Genomic DNA, 18,627 nt, shown 5'->3' with positions numbered 1-18,627 from the left:
ATCTGTCTTCTCTGCAGTGCATATTGGAGATTATTTGCTTCAAACCTGCTCTTTCTGGCAATAAAAGTGAGGTACTTTTAGAGACTGAGCTGTCAGAAGAAGAGATGCTGGAACAAACTGAAGATTAAAATAAGTTACCAGGCCACCTAGCAAAAATGTGTAATCTCTCATTAAAAACAGCTACAGTCTTAGAGGATTGGAGAGTAGAAAATATTTTGTATGTATATTGAAGAAAATGTCAGGACTGCCAGGGGATTTGCAGACCATTAAGTATTATATCTATACCTGGCAAATTTATTGTTTGAAACAATGGTTAAAAATAGAATAGCATAGTATTTTATAGGTCTCATGTAATAGACTAACCAGCACTATTTCTGTAAAGAAAAGCTCTTTATCTAGCCTACTAGAATTCTCTAACTCTGTCAATACCAGGCATGGATTAAAGGAGAAGTGACTGATGTAACTGTTTAGACTTTCAAAAGATTTTTGATACAAGTAAAATAATCATTAATGAGTAATAAACTACAGTATTGTCATAAATAAGGGCAGAATTAAATTCTCAGTTTTCATTAAATAAAAGGATTAACATCAGGTTATCAGAAGACTCTGTACTAAATCCACTGTTTAATACATTTTATTAATGATCTGGATAGGGGATTGAATGGAGACAGAGCAAAATGTGCTTGTTTTTTTAGGTAAGTCAAGCCAGAGAAGATTGTTAGGAAGTTGAGGGAGATGTAACCCAAGCAAGGTGATTTGGCAGTGTGATTACAAATGAAGTTCAGTTTCCCAATCTGTAAAATGGGGATAATGCCGTTTAAAGTGCCGTGAGATCTGCTGATAAAAAATGCTATATAAGAAATGAATACCTCAGCTCAGTATTCAACTGCAGGAATGTTAATGGGATGGAGAACAGTGTAAAAGTATAATCCCATAGTGTAAATCAGTGGGTGCTGGATTAGATGAAGTGTGGGTCTGCTTAGTTTGGAATTTCATGTGCATCTATATTTTATTGTTAGTATGAAATAATGTATTCAGATTCATAAAATGTGCCTATGGGCACCTATCCTGAGATGCTTATTCCATACAATAAAAACACAAAGGCATGAAAAAAGAGTGCTCATAAATTATATCTTCATGTGTTCGTGTGTAGTACTTAACTCCAGTTGGGTACTAGAGCCCTGCTGGCATATGATAAATAGGTCTTGCTGTAAAGAGCTCCATCTGAACACACAACAAGTCCTGATCAGTGTATAAGAAAAAAAACCATGAGTTGTGCAAGGTTGGAATCCTGGACCTGCAAGGGGCCTTGAGAGGTCATCTAGTCCAATTCCTAGCACTCATGGCAGGAATGAGTATTATTTAGACCATTCCTGATAGATGTTTTTTCAAACCTGTTATTAAAAATCTCTAGTTATAGAGAATCCACAACCTCCCTAGGCAATTTAAGCAGCTGGACAAGAAGTTTTTCCTAATGTCCTAAACCAGTGGTCTCCAACCTTTTTACACCCAAGATCACTTTTTAAGTCTCAGAACAGGTGAAGATCTACTGCCCTGCCCGTTCCTTGAAGCCCCGCCTACATTACATGAGGAAATCTAATGTAAATGTACTGAGTAGGTGCACAGTTCAGAGAGGGCTCAAGAGCTACTCTTAGAGCCCCTGAGATCTACTGGTAGATCGCGATCTACTGGTTGGTGACCATGGTCCTAAACCTTCCTTGCTGCAATTTGAGTCCTTTGCTTCTTGTCTTATCCTCAGAGGTTAACAACCATTTTTCTCCATCTTCGTAACATTGAAAACATCCTCAGTATTTATTGGGATTGGGGCTTCCAGTTTTTCTCGCCTAGCACCGCTGTGTTAGATGATAGAGATGAATACATACAGTCTCTGCCCCGGACTAACAGTATAAAATAGTGATAGAAATGTAGCTGTGTTAGTCTGGTCTAGCTGAAACAAAATACAGGACTATGTAGCACTTTAAAGACTAACAAGATGGTTTATTAGATGATGAGCTTTCGCGGGCCAGACCCACTTCCTCAGATCAAAAGGTTTTGATCTGAGGAAGTGGGTCTGGCCCGCGAAAGCTCATCTAATAAACCATCTTTTAGTCTTTAAAATGTTATAGTCCTCTATTTTGTTTCAGTATAAAATAGCATACTGAGAGCTGGAGCAGTGGGCGCAATAAAAATGTGTACATTATATTATATGTACTTCTAAAAATTCACTCTTTTTTAGAAATCCGTTCACAAAAGTAAATGTCTAATTGGTCATTAACATTCAAGTCCTATAGTTCCTCAAGCCATTTCAAGGATCTTCATGGCTCTGGAGCTAGAATATCCATAATCTCCACATATTTTTAAGACCGAACATGTTAAGTTTTCTCCAACCTCCCAGCCCCCCGTAGTGATAGATTATTACCAGGTTGTATTATTGTCTGGTTATTTTTCCTTGGTCCATCAAAAATGTAACTCGATCCCCAAAGTCAGCATTTCACTGAAGCATTTGTTGGTTTGTTTTTGTTTTTTTAGCTTCCCAGTATAAATCCCAGTGCATCAGCCTCTGGAAGTGAGGGCACCTTCTCCAGTGGGGCTGAGGCAGGAACAGCAGGGTTGGGGCAGCTAGAAATGGACACTAATTCTAAACCTGAGGCCACAGATGGAAGAACTGAGGAGTCTGCAAAAACAGAGACATTGACAACCACCAGCCCCATTGAAACAAAATCTAGCAGGCCACTATGTCCAGAAACATCCCCTTCATCAGCTTTGCATTGGCTTGCAGATTTAGCAACACAAAAAGCAAAAGAAGAAACAAAAGGTGAGCAAAAGATGTCCCCTTAATGTCTGAGAACAAAGGAGTGGTGCTTGGTTACCATTCTTGGAGGGAGTTCCTAGTTGTTAGGGAAGACCAGGATCATTCCTCTGCATTTGCCTCTTTGGATCTTTTTTCTTTAAATAGGCATTAACAATGTATAAACCTCCTGAAAGAGATTGTAAAATAGCATACGTGTAGGAGCTGACGGGGATATGGGAATGGGGAGGGAGGACTGGCGGGGTAGGCGTATTTATCTGGTACCCTTTCTGCTATAAATGCTGCATCTTTTTTGAGAGACTATAAAAAATGATCTCCTGATGTAAAGTCTGATTAACATTAATTTCAAATAGGAATTAGTTACTTTATGGAAACTGGTGCTAAAATTAATTTTGGTATTTGGCTTGCAATATAAAGAGCGCATTTCTTAAGCATCTAGAGGCTAAAAGTATGTTAATGGAAGAGGTGTAATATTGTACAGCATATAACTATCCATAGTATGGCCTGTTCACAAAGGCAGCATTACAGTAAGTCACGTTGTACTACCTGATATATATTGCACCAAGGTAGAAATATGAGAATTATAACAATTTTATATTTTGTTCATGATTATTGATAATTGCAATCTCTTGTTTTCATTTTTCAGTTTAATGTTATTGTTTTCCTAGGTCTATAGGCCAATGAACAGTGGTGCTGTTCTTTGTGTGTGTGTGTGTGTGTGTGTGTTCATGTGCATTTCAATCAGGTGTGTGCATGCGCATGATCACAGTAGCCAGGAGATTTTTTTTCCCCCAGCAGCTGGCTGTTGTATTGGTCCGGGTGCTTCCTGGAGTGACACCTTTATGGTGCCCAATAGAAAATCCAGCTGACCTGCCCCCTCCTCCATTCCTTCTTACTGCCATTGATGGTTAGCTGGTGCTCCCTTGAGCACTTGTTGGCAAGTGCTGCAGCAGTCGATCGACTTTATTTGGTTCTCTATTTTTGTAGTTGTTAGTTATCTAGTGTTAGAATAAGTTTCCATTTGGGTTTTTTTCTCTCCCACATGCCTTTGGCACTAATGCATGCCTAAGTCTTAATGCTTCAGAGCCTGTAAAACCTGTGGTAAGTGTATTCCCAGAAGCGAGCCGCACAATTCGTGTTTGAAGTGTTTACGAGAGGATCATTAAAAAGAAAGCTGTGCAATTTGCAAGACCTTTTGAACCTGAAGATTGAAAAAAATCACACCTCAAGGCCTTGTGAATGGAGGCAACACTCCAGTCTTGGTCCAATCCGGCTTCAACTGCTTCTTCCTTCATGTGTACTGTGCTGGCATCATCCTTGCATGCACCGGCACCAAGTAATGATTCCTGTCATTTCACAGGCTTTGTGCGTTTGCACAGTGCTCGTAGGCACTGGTGCCACAGTAGAAAGAGACCAGACAGGGGAAGATCCCCTGAAGCCAGACCTAATGACCAGGCAGCTGTGAGACCTGAGTTCTACCACCGTAGCTCAGTTCCATCAATGTCAATTGAGTCCACTTATGCCTGTTCCCTCTAATTTTTTATGCCTATGTTGCAGAATGAATTTTGTTATGTGTACCAATATGCAGATGTGTAATGCATCACCTCCACATTGGTGCACTTAATAAAATTCATTCTGCACATGGATGATCTGTGGCGGAGTGGAGCTGAGGGGTTCAAAGTATGGGAAAGGCTCAAGGTCAGGGATGAGGGCACTTGCTGGAGTTGCAGCTCGGGGGTGGGGTTGCCGATGAGAGAGATGTTTGGGTTACAGGAGGGGGCTTTAAGCTGGGGACAAGGAGTTTGGTGTGCAGAAGTTTGGCATGTGGGTGAGGAGTCTGGGAAGGAGTTAGGATGTAGGAGGGGGCCCAGGGTTTGAGTTCGGCATCTAGGAGGGACATAGGGTGGTGGAGGGATTGGGATATGGTGTGCTTATCTGAGGCAACTTGTATTTGGTGGTGGGGAGCAGGTGGCTCTACATGGTTGGCACTCAGCTGCAGACACAGTGCCCTCAGCTCCAGTTGGCTGCGATTCATGGCTAATGGGAGCTGTAAGGACCGAGCTTCTCAGTGCTCATGGTGATGTGGCTCCAGCCTGGGGGAAGGAATGGCAGCACATGGAGTCATCTTTCCTCCCTCCTGCCAGGAAGGGCTAGCTCAGAATGCAGGCAGCATCCAGAGTCCAGGATAAACTTAACAGTAACAAGTTACTGGGACCAGATGGCAGTCACCCAAGAGTCCTGAAAGAACTCAAATGTGAAACTGCAGAACTATTAACTGTGGTTTGTAACCTCTCCTTTAAATCAGCTTCGGTACCTAATGACCAGAAGATAGCTAATGTGATGCCAATATTTAAAAAGGGCTCTAGAGGTGATCCTGGCAATTACAGATTGGTAAATCTAATGCCAGGACCAGGCAAATTAATTGAAACTATAGTAAAGAACAAAATTGTCAGCTACATGGATGAACATAATTTGTTTGGGGAAAGTCAACTATGTTTCTGTAAAGGGAAATCATGCCATACTAATCTACTAGAGTTCTTTGAGGGGGCCAATAAAAGTGGACAAGGGGGATCCAGTGGTTATATAGTATACTTAGATTTCCAGAAAGCCTTTGACAGGGTCCCTCACAAAAGGCTCTTAAGTAAAGTAAGTTGTCATGGGATAAGAGGGAAGGTCCTTTCATGGATTGATAACTGGTTTAAAAACAGGAAACAAAAGGTAGGAATAAATGGTAAGTTTTCACAGTGGAGAGAGGTAACTATTGGGGTCTCCCAAAGGGTCTGTCCTGGGACCAATCCTATTCAACTTATTTAGAAATGATATAGAGAAAGGAGTAAACAGTGAGGTGGCAAAATTTACAGATGATAACAAACTGCTCAAGAAAGTTAAGAGCAAATTGTGAAGAGCTTCAAAAGCATCACACAAAACTGCATGACCAAGCAACAAAATAGCAGATGAAAGTCAATGTTGATAAATGTAAAAATAATCCCAACTATACATCCAATATGATGGGGACTAATTTGGCTACAGCTACTCAAGAGAGAGATCTTGCAATCATTGTGGATAGTTTTCTGAAAACATCCACTCAGTGTGCAGCGGCAGAAAAAAAAAGGGGGGGGGGCAAACAATGTTAGGATCATTAAAAAAGGGGTACAGAATAAGACAGAGAATATTTTATTGTGTCTCTATAAAACCATGGTACGCCTACATCTTGAATACTGTGTATAGATGTGGTCACCTTATCTCAAAAAAGATATATTGGCATTGGAAAAGGTTCAGAAAAGGGCAACAGAATAATTAGGCTTTTGGAACTGGTCCCATATGAAGAGAGATTAAAAAGACTTGGACTTTTCAGTTTAGAAAAGAGGAGACTAAGGTGGAATAAAATAGAGGTCTATAAAATCATTACCGGTATGGAAAAAGTGAAAAAGGAAAAGTTATTTACTTATTCTCACAATATAAGAACTAGGGGTCACCAAATGAAATTAATAGGGAGCAGTTTTAAAACAAACACAAAAGGAAATTTTTCTTCACTCAGCTCACAATCAACCTGTGGAACTCCTTGCCAGAGGATGTGGTGAGGCTAGGTCTTTAACAGGGTTCAAAAAAGAGCTAGTTAGATTAATTGAGGTTGTGTCCATCAATGGCTATTAGCAAGGCTCGACAAATACACTCGCCCACGGTGAGTAGATTTTACGAGCTGGCGAGTGCAGGGACGGACTGGCCCGGTGGGCCATTGTGACGGGCTGGCAGAAGCCAGCACTACAGGTGGCGTGGCCTTATTCAATCCACCGGCCAGTGGAGGAGCAGAGCGCCGCCGGGAAGGGGGAAGCGCGGCAATTCTTGCCACCGGGCTGCCTGCGTGCAGCTCCGACACGAGGAGTCGGGGCACGAGCCAGAGGGTAAGACACCAGGATGCTGGCATGACGTGGCCCCGCCGATTTTAAAGGGCCATGGCAGTTCAGCTGGCTGCGGTGAGTAGCATAGCCAGGCCCTGCCCCACCCCACCGGCTCCAGTTCTGCCATGGCCCCGGCCCCAGCCCTAGCTCCCTCGCTGGCGAGAGACCGCTCCCTGCCAGCCGCCCAGCTCATTGCGCCTACCCCGTGCTCCTTTGTCTCCGTGCTACCCATTCCCTACACCGCCCTTGCACCCCAAGCCCCCTGCTCTCCCTCTTCCCTGCACCCCTCTGGCTCTGTGCTCCCCCTGTGGGTTGGGAGTGAGGGGTGCTTGTCCATAGGGAGGAGCTGGACAGGTCAGGGAAAAGGCTGCTGTGACCCAGCAGAGTGAAAGGGGGAGTTCACTTGAAGCGTCTTTGCCTTTATGGAAAAAAAATGAATGAAAATGCTATTTGCTATTTATAGGGCTAAAATGCCGGGACAAAAATGAAAAGAAACAAAAAAAAACCCATTGCAAAATGCAAACGTGTAAAAGACAACAAAAAAAGGGGAGGGGGGGGCGGCCAAAAAAATGTTTTGCTTGGGGCAGCAAAAAACCTAGAGCTGGCCCTGGGGGAGGGGAAGGAGCTGGGCGGCTGGGCTGTGCTGTGGGGAGGGGAGGGGAGAGGAAAAATATGGGGAAGGGGCCTGTGCTGAGGGGAGGGGAGGAGGTCAGGAGAAGAAGAAAGGGGAAGGTACCAAGGGACAGGGGTGCAGGAAAGACAAATCCAAGGGGGTCAAGTGCAGACAATGAGGAAAAGTGCAGGTGGGAAGGTGTCAGTGGGAGGGGGGGAAACAGGGTGATGCTGGAAGAGGAGAGGATAAGGGCACTGGGGACTAGAGGAGGGAGGGGGAGGTGCTGGGAGAAGGCTTGAAAGGAGGGATGAGCATGAGGAAGGTGCGGATGGAGCAAGGCATGTGTGAGGGCACAGGGGCCTGAGGGGAATGGGGGCAGAGGGTGGTGAGGGGGTGAGTATTGTTGGGGAAATCTCGCTTCCCTGGGGTACAGAGTCCCCAGAAGGGTCCGAGGCTGAAGGTCAAAGCAGTGAGGCAGGAGAGAAATCTACAAGGAAAATTTTATGTATGCATGCATGCAGGCTGACAGCTACTAGAGTGAGAGCAGCAGCAGCCCTGAGAGACAGTTTCAGGGATCCTTTATACAGTATGTTCAGACAGTTTAGTTGTTGAAGAGTAACGGTAGTTCGAATTAGAGAGCCTAATTCGAACTACCTACTCCATGCCGCGTGTAGCCGCAGGCACGGAGTCCGCACTAAGGGGGATTTAAAAATGGCGGCTCCCGGCAAGATGCAAATGAAGCCCGGGATATTTAAATCCCGGGCTTCATTTGCAACTTCGAATGCCTACATTAGCCACCGTAGTTCAAACTAGGGTGGCAGTGTAGACATACCCTGAGAGGTTTCTGTTCACACCAGCTGTGCTAGAAGTAAGTTTTACAGTACAAAGGCACATGAGAACTTGAGTGAGGAGTCTACAAGGCAAACTGACAAAGATAAGAGTTTACATGACAATTTGTGAGAGACTAGGAGTCTCCATGAACTTGAGATATGAGGCATTGTAAGGGTCTTGATTAGATTTAAGATGATTTCTCTCTGTTACAGGGAGAGAGGCCTGGAAAAGTTTTAACCCTTACAGCAGTTTTCTTTTAGAGAGTTTTGATTTCCTCCACAGTCCCCCCTTAGACGCAATTGGAGTTATTTGATTTTTCTCCCACAGTATCAGGGAAAAAGGGGGCAGGGGCAATGAGGGAAGGGAGAGGCACCAGGAGGGTGCAGGTGCCAGGGGATTCTTGTGGTGAAGAAGAAGGCCAGACACCTGCAGGGGAGGGACCAGCACCAGAGGAGAGAGGCAGGACAGGTGTGTAGAGGGAGGTGTTAGGAGAGGCGATTAGGAGGAGTAGCTCACATGATCAGAGTGGGGCTACTGGAGGAGTGGGCTTGGGGGAAGAGAAGGGCTGGTGGAGGGGGGCAGGTCTCAGGAAGGCTGAGGGCAGTGAGAAGGGCAGGAGTCAGGACAGCAGAGGAGGGTGAGGGGTTGGGGGGCAGCAGGCACCAGGGGAGCTGATGGAGCAAGGGGAGGAGACATGGCAGCAGAGGGAAAAGGTAGAGGTTTATAAGATACTTATTAACTTATTAGTAATTTTCTGTTCTTATTCTTATTAGGAATTTATGCTATTTAAAAACACTTTTGGGGGAAGGGTGGCGAGTCCCTTTTTTTGTCTGGCGAGTAGGGTTTTCCATAATTTGTGGAGTCCTGGCTATTAGCCAGGATGGGTAGGAATGGTGTCCCTAGCCTCTGTTTGTCTGGAAATTGGTGACAGAGGAGGGATTATGTGAGGATTACCTGTTGTGTTCCCTTCCTCTGGGACATCTTGTATTGGCCATTGTCCAGGATACTAGGCTAGATGGACCGGAGGTCTGACCCAGTATGGCTGTTCTTATGTTCTTTATTTCTTGGGTTTCCGAGTCTCTTGCTGCAGCCTTTAAAGCCAGTTTACTGAACTGGCCCTGCTGTTGGGTCCGGAGGAGCACACCTGTCCCCCAGCTCTGGCAGCTCCCTACTGCTGGGGCTGGAGGAGCACATGGCTGCGGGAGAGACATGCTCCATTGGCCCCAGATGGCAGTTCTGTGCGGGGTTTATTAGGGAGTTGTGCCTCTGTGCACCTTAGAGGAAACCTTGGTGAAGGGCAATTAAGTCCATTGTTGCTCTCTGCTCACCAGAACCTACATGTGAGCCTCTTCTACTCTTGACAGTGGAGGCTTTTGACATAGCTCAAGAACTTTTTCATAGCATGGTGCCATTCTTCCCTCTCAGATGGGGAAAGCTCCGGACACTGGCTCCTTCCAGGGAAAACCAGCTATGGCTGCTGGTTTCCCCACCCCAATGCACAACTCCCTTGCACTGGACCAGGCAGATGAGCCTGCAGATTCCTGAGCAGTGTTTGCTCCAAGCTATGGGGCAGCACAGCATCCTACATAATTAATTGGCCCGCCCAGTCAGAGGCTCAGGACTACATGCATGGATCTGATTGACTGGACAGCATAGAGGAAACACTGTTCCTGAGTTCCAGGCATTAATACTCTGTACTCCGAAATACAGCTGCTCCATTGTCTTCCTTCACGGATCTTACCGTCTAAGTCTTGACTGCTACTGGAGTTGCCACAGCAGGAGGAAAAGGGCTGCATCTATCTGGAACTTTCATTGTTATCCAGCATTGTGGCCAGCTCAGTGGCCGCTCCCTTGTCCTCCCCACACAGTCACCGTTTTGAACTCTCTCAGCTTTTCACCAAGTCATGGTTGCAGCCAAAGTCCATGTTCCAGGGTATTATCCGTGATCAATGCCAGTCTGCCACAACCTTCAGCAGTGGTGCTGTTGGCAACAACCCTACTTTCACCCTGCACTGACCATGGTGCCATCGCCGGCAATGACTTGGGCACTGATGGCTGCTCTGATATTGCTAACCGCCTTAGCATGTCATTGATTTGGTGCCTAGAGCTTTTTTTGGCACCAACATTTCCCATGCTGCCAGTTATCCTGGTGCAGAAGAGCCCAGCTCCATGTACCCACAACACTGCATCACCACTTGAGCCCTTGGTAATAGAAGGTAGTGAAAAATCGTGAGGCAAAGCATTTAGATGTCTGTCAGGAAGGTCTGTTCCATTGCCAGGTTACAAATCTGCTTATCAGACCAATAGCAGCAGATATTGCTAAAATCATAGAACTGGAAGAGACCTCAGAACGTCATCAAGTCCAGCCCCCTGCTCTAGGCAGGACCAATCCCAACTAAATCAACCCAGCCAGGGCTTTGTCAAGCCGAGACTTAAAAATCTCTAGGAATGGAGACTCCACTACTTCCCTAGGTCACCCATTCCAGTGCCTCACCACTCTCCTAGTGAAATAGTTTTTCCTAATATCCAACCTGTACCTTTCCCACCACAACTTGAGACCATTGCTCCTTGTTCTGCCATCTGTCACTACTGAGAACAGCCTTTCTCTGTCCTCTTTGGAACCTCCCTTCAGGAAGTTGAAGGCTGCTATCAAATCTTCCCTTCTGCAGACTAAACAGACCCAACTCCCTCAGCCTTTCCTCATATGTCATATGCTTCAGCCCCCTAATCATTTTGGTGGCCCTCCGCTGTACCCTCTCCAATGTGTCCACATCCTTTTTGTAGTGGGGGCCCAGAACTGGACACACTACTCCAGATGTGGCCTCACCAAAGCCAAATAAAGGGGAATAATCACATCTCTGGATCTGCTGGCAATGCTCCTCCTAATGCACCCTAATATGCCATTAGCCTTCTTGGCTACAAGGGCACACTGTTGACTCATATCCAACTTCTCATCCACTGTAACCCCCAGGTGCTTTTCTGCAGAATTACTACTTAGCTGGTTGGTCCCCAGCCTGTAACAATGCTTGGGATTCTTCCGTCCCAAGTGCAGGACTCTGCACTTGTCCTTGTTGAACCTCATCAGATTTCTTGTGGCCCAATCCTCCAATTTGTCTAGGTCACTCTAGACCCTGTCCCTGCCCTTCAGCGGATCTACCTCTCACCCTAGCTTAGTGTCATCTGCAAACTGTCTGAGGGTGCAATCCATCCCCTCATCCAGGTCATTTAATAAAGATACTGAACAAAACCGGTCCTAGAACCGAACCTTGGGGCACTCTGCTAGAAACCGACCGCCATCCTGACATCGAGCCGTTGATCACTACCCGCTGGGCCCGGCCTTCTAGCCAGATTTCTATCCATCCTACCGTCCATTTATCCAATCCACATTCCCTTAACTTGCTGGCAAGAATATTGTGGAAGACCATATCAAAAGCCTTGCTAAAGTCAAGGACTGTCACATCCACTGACTTTCCCATTTCCACAGAGCCAGTCCCTCATCATAGAAGCTAATCAGATTGGTCGGGCACGACTTGCCCTTTGTGAATCCATGCTGACTATTCTTGATCACTTTCCTCTTGTCCAAGTGCCTCAAAATGGATTCCTTAAGGATCCCTTCCATGATCTTTCCAGGAACCGAGGTAAGACTGACCGGCCTATAGTTCCCTAGATCATCCTTCTTCCCTTTTTTTGAAGATGGGTACTACATTTGCCTTTTTCCAATCATCCGGGATCTCTCCTGATCTCCACGACTTTTCAGAGATAATGGCCAAAGGCTCCTCAATAACATTTGCCAACTCCCTCAGTACATTAAGTCCGGACCCATGGATTTGTGTACGTTTAGCTTTTCTAAATAGTTCCTAACCTGTTATTACCCACCAAGGGCTGTCCATCTTCATCCCATCTTGTGTCACTTAGCGCATTAGTCCGGGAGCCCACCTTGTCCGTGAATACAGAGGCAAAGAAAGCATTGAGTACTTCAGCTTTCCCCACATCATCTGTCACTAGGTTACCTCCTTCATCCAGTAGGGCCCCACACCCTCTCTGATCACTTTCTTCTTGTTAGCATGCCTGTAGAAACCTTTCTTGTTATCCTTCACATCCTTAACCAGTCGCAATTCCATTTGCGCTTTCGCCTTCCTGATAACCCTCCGGCATTCTCGAGCTATACATTTAAATCCCTCCCTGGTCATTTGTCCAAGTTTCCACTTTTTATAAGCTTCCTTTTTGTGCTTAAGTTCACCAAGGATTTCCCCTGTAAGGCAATCCCATCTCCTATCATGTTTGCCTCTCTTGCTACGCATTGGGATGGTTTCTTTCTGTGCCTTCAATAAGGCTTCTTTAAAATACTGCCAGTTGTCCTGGACTCCTTTCCCCTTCATGTTAGCATCCACGGGGATTCTGCTCATCAGGTCTCTGAGGGAGTCAAAAATCTACTTTTCTGAAGTCCAAGGTGTATATTTTACTACTCTCTTTTCTTCCTTTGGTCAGGAATCTGAAATCTACCATCTCATGATCACTGCTTCCGAGGTTGTCACCCACCTCTACTTCCCCTATTAGTTCCTCCCTGTTTGTGAGCAGGTCAAGCTGCGCACGGCCCCTGGTTGGATCCTTCAGCACTTGTACCAAGAAGTTATCCCCAACAATCCTGGATGATTAAAGTCCCTCACGAGAACCAGGGTCTGCAATCTGGAAGCTTATCTCGGTTGTCCGAAGAAAGCCTCATCTACCTCATCCACCTGATTCGGTGGCCTGTAGTAGACACCAACTACAACATCGCTGCTGTTGTTTGCACCTCTAAACTTAACCCATAGACTCTCAACAGGTTTTTCTCCCTCTATGTACTGGAGTTCTGAGCAATCATAGTGCTCTCTTACGTATAGTGCAACTCCTCCTCCTTTTCTCCCCTGCCTGTTCTTCATAAAACACATGCAGTGTGCTGGTAAATTTCACAGAGCTGTTGCTGCACAACTTCTGCCATGAATTTTTGCACTGGTGGAGGAGAGGAGGCTCATCTCCTGGGTATCATTGAAAGTGGCATTGGACACTGCTGATAGCGGCCATACGTGTCATGGCCACTGGCATCGCCATGCTGCAGGGGCACTTGGCTTTAGATCTCAGGCCTACCAAATGAGGTTCAGCAAATTGTTCAGGACCTCCTGTCTGAGGACACAGCTCTCTTCTTGGAAAGACCAATAAAAGGCTGCACAGCCCGAAAGACTCCAGAGGCACCTTTAAATCATTGGGCCTCCATACCCTGTGCAGCACAGATATTTTACACACAGTCTGCCACCAGACTCGTATCATCCTCAGGATTTCCAGGAAGGACCATGGAGCAGAAATAGAAGTGTCAGAAAATGCCCACACTTACCTGGCCAGCCCAACCCCATAAGCAGGCCATTTGAGAGCACAGTCAAGGCCTGTGTCTCGGTCACCCCTTTGGATCCACCCCACCATATCTTCTCGTTCTGACTCTTCTTTCGACTGTGCACAGTCATTGATTACTTCTGCCTGATGAGTATTTTGCACAGTGGAGGACATACTCCATCAAGTTCTGTACCCTCCAGCCGTCGTCCTTCTCCCCTCCTTCCTCCTCCTTCTTCAGACACCCTTCTCACAAACAGCTCCTCATTCAGGAGGTGCAGTTGCTCCTTGCTATAGGGCCGGTGGAGGAAGTTCCTCAGGAGCACAGGGGTCAGGGTTTCTACTCCTGATATCTCCTAATAACAAAAGCCAAAGGAGACCTCCAGCCCATTCTGGACCTGCGGGAACTTTTAACAAGTTTGTAAAGCACCTCAAGTTCCATATGGTCTCCCTAGGTTCCATAATTCCCTCCCTGAATCCAGAAGACTGGTATTCCGCTCTTGACATGAAGGACGTGTACGTCCATATTGTGATGTAGTAGCTCCATAGGAAATTCCTCAGATTTGTGGTGAACAACACCTACTCTCAGTTTGCAGGGTTCAGCCTTTGTACAGCACCTTGGGTGTTCACAAAGTATGTGGCAGTCATTGCCATGTTCCTGTGCAGACACAGGTGTTTCTGTACCTCAATAACTGGCTCATTAAAGGACTGATCCAGGGCTCAGATGGAATCTCACATAAAATTTATCAGAGCTACCTTCGACAACCCAGAGCTCCTCCTCAACGAGGCAAAGTTCCCTCGGTTCCCTGTCCAGAGAATAGAATTTATTGGGGATGTAGTGGAATTGAGTCAAGTGAAGGCAGACCTCCCAGAAGTGAGCTTTCATGCTCAAGCCATTATTATTCAGGATCTCAGACAGTTCTCCCTTACCACAGCATGGATCTTCCTGGGACACATGGTGACATGTACATACATAGTACAGTATGCTAGACTCAGGCCCCTTCAGTAATGGTTGGCATTAGTTATATTGCCCAGCCTGGGATAAACTCGACAGGCCTATAATGCTACCTCCTACAATCCCCGATTCTCTCCTGTAGTGGCCGAATCAGCAGGAAGTTTGCTCAGGAGTCCCCTTTGTGGCACTGCAACCACCTCAAATTTTAGTGATGGATGCATCAGATTTAGGATGGAGAGCAGTGTTCTCTGTAAGCTGGGTGCTTGCGCAGCTGTTCAGGAGACTTTAAAATGCCACCAGTTGATTAGCAAAGTCCCCACAGCTAGATTTTTGTTTCTACATGTTGTGGGTGCGCACAAATGTATTCCACACATGGATGGAGAAGATTAGAGGGAATATTGGTGGGGATTCATCAAGGAAACTTCAGAACTCCAGGTCTCTGGTCCCTAGCTAATCTGGTCCTCCACATATGTCAGGGAAGCTGAGGATAGTATGCCTGGCATGCCAGACTTTCCAACCCACATAACAGGTTGTATATCAGTGTTGATGGACAATACGATGACAATGTTCTATATCAATGAACTGGGGTGGGAGTACATGCTTCTCTCCCCTATGCTGCCAGGAAGCCCTCAGATTCTAAGACTTCTATGCAGAACATTTGATATACTTGCAAGCCTTGTACCTCTCAAGATTACAGAACAAGCTAGTGAAATGCCTCTGCCAGTCTTTTCATATGCATGAGTGGTCTCTTTGCCTGGATGTCACATAATCAGTCTTCCAAAGGTGAGGTCTTCCATGGATGGACCTATTCGCCACGTGATCCAGTAAGAAGTGCCAGCAGTTCTGCTCCTTCCAAAACCAAAGTCCAGGCTCCAGCACAGACTCATTCCTCCTTCACTGAGGAGGTTCTCTCCTGTCTGCCTTGGCACCCATTCCTCTCGTATACAAGGTACGCCTCAAGATTTGGAAGGATCAAACTCAGGTCATTCTAATAGTACCAGCATGGCCCCACCTACTCCCACTTCGATCCCACCTCCACCCTTCCCACATGAGACTATGGTTGCCTACAGCACCTGAACCTCAAGTCGCTGCTCCATAGTTGAACCCATTGGATGTTTCATGCTCCAGCCAGGTTAGCCAAGTCCTCCTTGGCAGCAGGAAACCCTCCATGAGAGCCACCTGTCTTGGCAAGTGGAAGAGATTTTCAGTTTGATCAGCGCAACATGCCTCACTCCCATTGTTCACCTGCATGCCACTGGCTTTTTTATATTGAGAGAACAAAAGCGTTGAGGAAGTCAACAGTTATTCTTAGCAGTGACAGATAGAATGAAAGATCAACCAGTGTTGACTCAGCATAGTTGTCTGTATCCGGGAATGTGGCAAGCTCACACGATACTGGGAATATTATATGCTCACTAGCACATTACACCAGCGTGCAAGCCTTATCCATAGCTTTCCTGGTTCAGCTACCTACTCAGGAGAATCATAGGCTACGTCTACACTGCAGGCTTTTTGTGCAAGAACTGTTTTGCGCAAGAAATTCATGTTGCCTGTCTATACTGCCTTCTTGTGGAAGAGCTCTTGTGCAGAGCAGGACCAATTCCAACTAAATCATCCCAGCCAGAGCTCTGTCAAGCCAAGACTTAAAAACCTTTAGGGATGGAGATTCCACCACCTCCCTAAGAAACCCATTCCAGTACTTCACCACCCTGCTAGTGATCTGGTGCTCTTCTGTCCACACCTTTGCTCCACACTGTGCAACCATACATCAGGCTAGGGATGATGTAGCATTTGGATGGGTAGTGCACCAATCTGTGTAAGATTCCAACCCCACCAACTGAACTTGGACTTGAGTCACCTGATTGGAATGCACAAGAACAAACACTTGAAGATGAAAAAACGGTTACTCACTTTCATGTAATTGTTCTTAGAGATGTGTTGGTCAAGTCCATTCCAATACCCAGCCTCCTTCCTCTTTGTGGGATTAGGCGGCAAGAAGGAACTGAGGAGGGGGCAGATCAGCTAGGTTCTTTATTGGGCGCCATGAATGCGTTACTCAGGGGAAGCCCATACTGACCCTATAGCTAGCTGCTATGGGAAAAATCTTCCAGTTACCATGCATGTACACATGCATACACTTACTTGGAATGGACATGACAAGCACATCTTGAACTACAGTTAGGAGCAGGTGAGTGACCATATTTTCTCTACTGTATTTAACATTGTGAAAAAGAGTCAGTTGGTGAGTGTTTGATTTCAGTCAAGAGTACAGCTCTTTGTATATAAAATACTTCAGATCCAAATAATCTACTGGAACCATCACATTCTTAACTCACCATGATATATTAAGGCTTTTGGTGAGGCACAGATGACACAGAATGCTTAAGTTTACAAAAGAGGTCTCAGTGCCTCATCCAGTATTATACAATATCATTCTTGAGCCTTAACATCCAGGTAAGTATATGGTGCTTTGCCTCAGGATTATAGCCATGTTATATTGGAGGATAATATTTGGACAGTTATCTTCATATAATTTTCCCTTTTGAGGCTCTTTAATGATGTTTGTCTTAACCAGTTGTGATTTATCTTCCTTACAGAAGCTGGATCCCTGAGATCAGTGCTCAGTAAAGAATCCCATTCGCCCTTTGGATTGGATTCCTTCAACTCCAGTACAAAGATTTCTCCATTAACTCCCAAACTGTTTAATAGTCTCTTGTTGGGCCCAGCTGCATCTAGTAACAAAACTGAAGGTTCCAGTCTCAGAGATTTACTACACTCTGGGCCAGGAAAACTGCCCCAGGTCCCACTAGATGCGGGAATCCCTTTTCCTCCAGTCTTTTCTGCAGCTACTGCGGTGAGTAATGTATTTCTTGCCTTTATTCCTGCAAAGGGTATTGTTATAAGGGGAATTCCTTAGGGTCTTTCAGTTTTATCTTCATTCCAACAGAATTCTTCTAGGACACTTGGTAGAAATAAAAGCATTTTTTCAAAAGAGCTGTAAGATTTAAAACAGTTAGTTTTATAGGGCTTCATCTGGTGCAGTCATGAGGAAATTCTATCAGGGAGGATCCCATAAAAACCTGATTTAGAAACTTTTTTCAGAGGTCCTGCTTTAAGTGCATTTTATATCTGGAGTTTGTTGAGGGGGATCAAGCTATGGGACAAACTTTGAGAGGTAATAAGGTAAATCTAGAGTCTGACTGTCGTAAGAAACAATGCACAACTTTCCTCTTTTAAAAAACCTTTCTGTCCTAAGGATGACACACATCTCTCTCTCTCTCTCTCTCTCACTCACTCACCCCCCCCCTACAAAAACCCCCACAACCAACCATGTTAATGAAGAAAATGCAAACAATCAAAACCACTACCCTAACTGGACTTTTTACCCCTCAAAGAGAAAAAGTGAAATCTACTAGAGAATTAGCTATTGCTATTCATTTTATGTAGAAGGTCCTCAAATACTGCTAATTCAGGTGGTGGCTGACAGCAAAAGTTAATGAGAAACAAAGAGGCTGGTTTAATATTTATAGCTTTGCATCAGTTATGAAAAATGGAATCTTAACACAATAACTTAGACTGTTTGATGGAGAGAAGAATGAAATGTGCTAAAAGAGAGAGACGTTCATTACCATAAAAAACAAGGCCAATATTTGTGAATAGATTTTTAAAAGTCTTTGAAAATATGACACTAAAGAACACATGCAGACTAAGATTATGCAGATAATCCTCAGATGCTTCAAAGCAAAGATGATTGCTTCAAGGCTCAGGAAGCAATGTCCCATACTCGCCCCCTTTTCCTTAACTACTCTCCCTTGTAACTCTGCCAGGAGACTAGGTGCATTATTGTTCCTTCATATACTTCAGAGAATTGGCAATTTTCACTGCTGCTATTCAGGTGCACAGATAGGGCACAGTTACGGTTAAGTGCCTGGTGGTGGTGGTGACATGCAATATCCATATGAATAGGACAATAGTTTCACCTTTTCCATACAAGAATTGAACTAGATTCCCTCTGTCACTTAGCAATAAGTGGCATAACAATCTGCTCCTGAAGACAAGCATTCAAAGCAAGCCAGTGCTGGTCCATGAAATATTCACAAGAGCAGAGCCAAATATGTCCAGAAAAATCTATTGTTGCTTCTGTGAACTCAAACACTTG

At 45.3% G+C, this 18,627-nt stretch overlaps 1 protein-coding gene across 1 annotated transcript in view; it reads left to right on the top strand.

Moving 5' to 3' along the window:
* The window catches only part of KDM3B (lysine demethylase 3B), a 145,191-nt gene that overhangs the window by 95,623 nt on the left and 30,941 nt on the right, over positions 1–18,627 (top strand). Inside the window, exons 14-15 of the mRNA XM_075917875.1 lie at positions 2,530–2,815; positions 17,066–17,322. Of these exons, the coding sequence (XP_075773990.1) occupies positions 2,530–2,815; positions 17,066–17,322 (543 nt within the window). The remainder of the gene's footprint in view (positions 1–2,529; positions 2,816–17,065; positions 17,323–18,627) is intronic.

This window comes from Pelodiscus sinensis, unplaced genomic scaffold (genome assembly GCF_049634645.1).
Source record: "Pelodiscus sinensis isolate JC-2024 unplaced genomic scaffold, ASM4963464v1 ctg55, whole genome shotgun sequence".
Taxonomy (NCBI): Eukaryota; Metazoa; Chordata; order Testudines; family Trionychidae; genus Pelodiscus; species Pelodiscus sinensis.
Note: the sequence above shows the minus strand (reverse complement) of the source record. Positions and strands in the feature narration are given on the sequence as shown.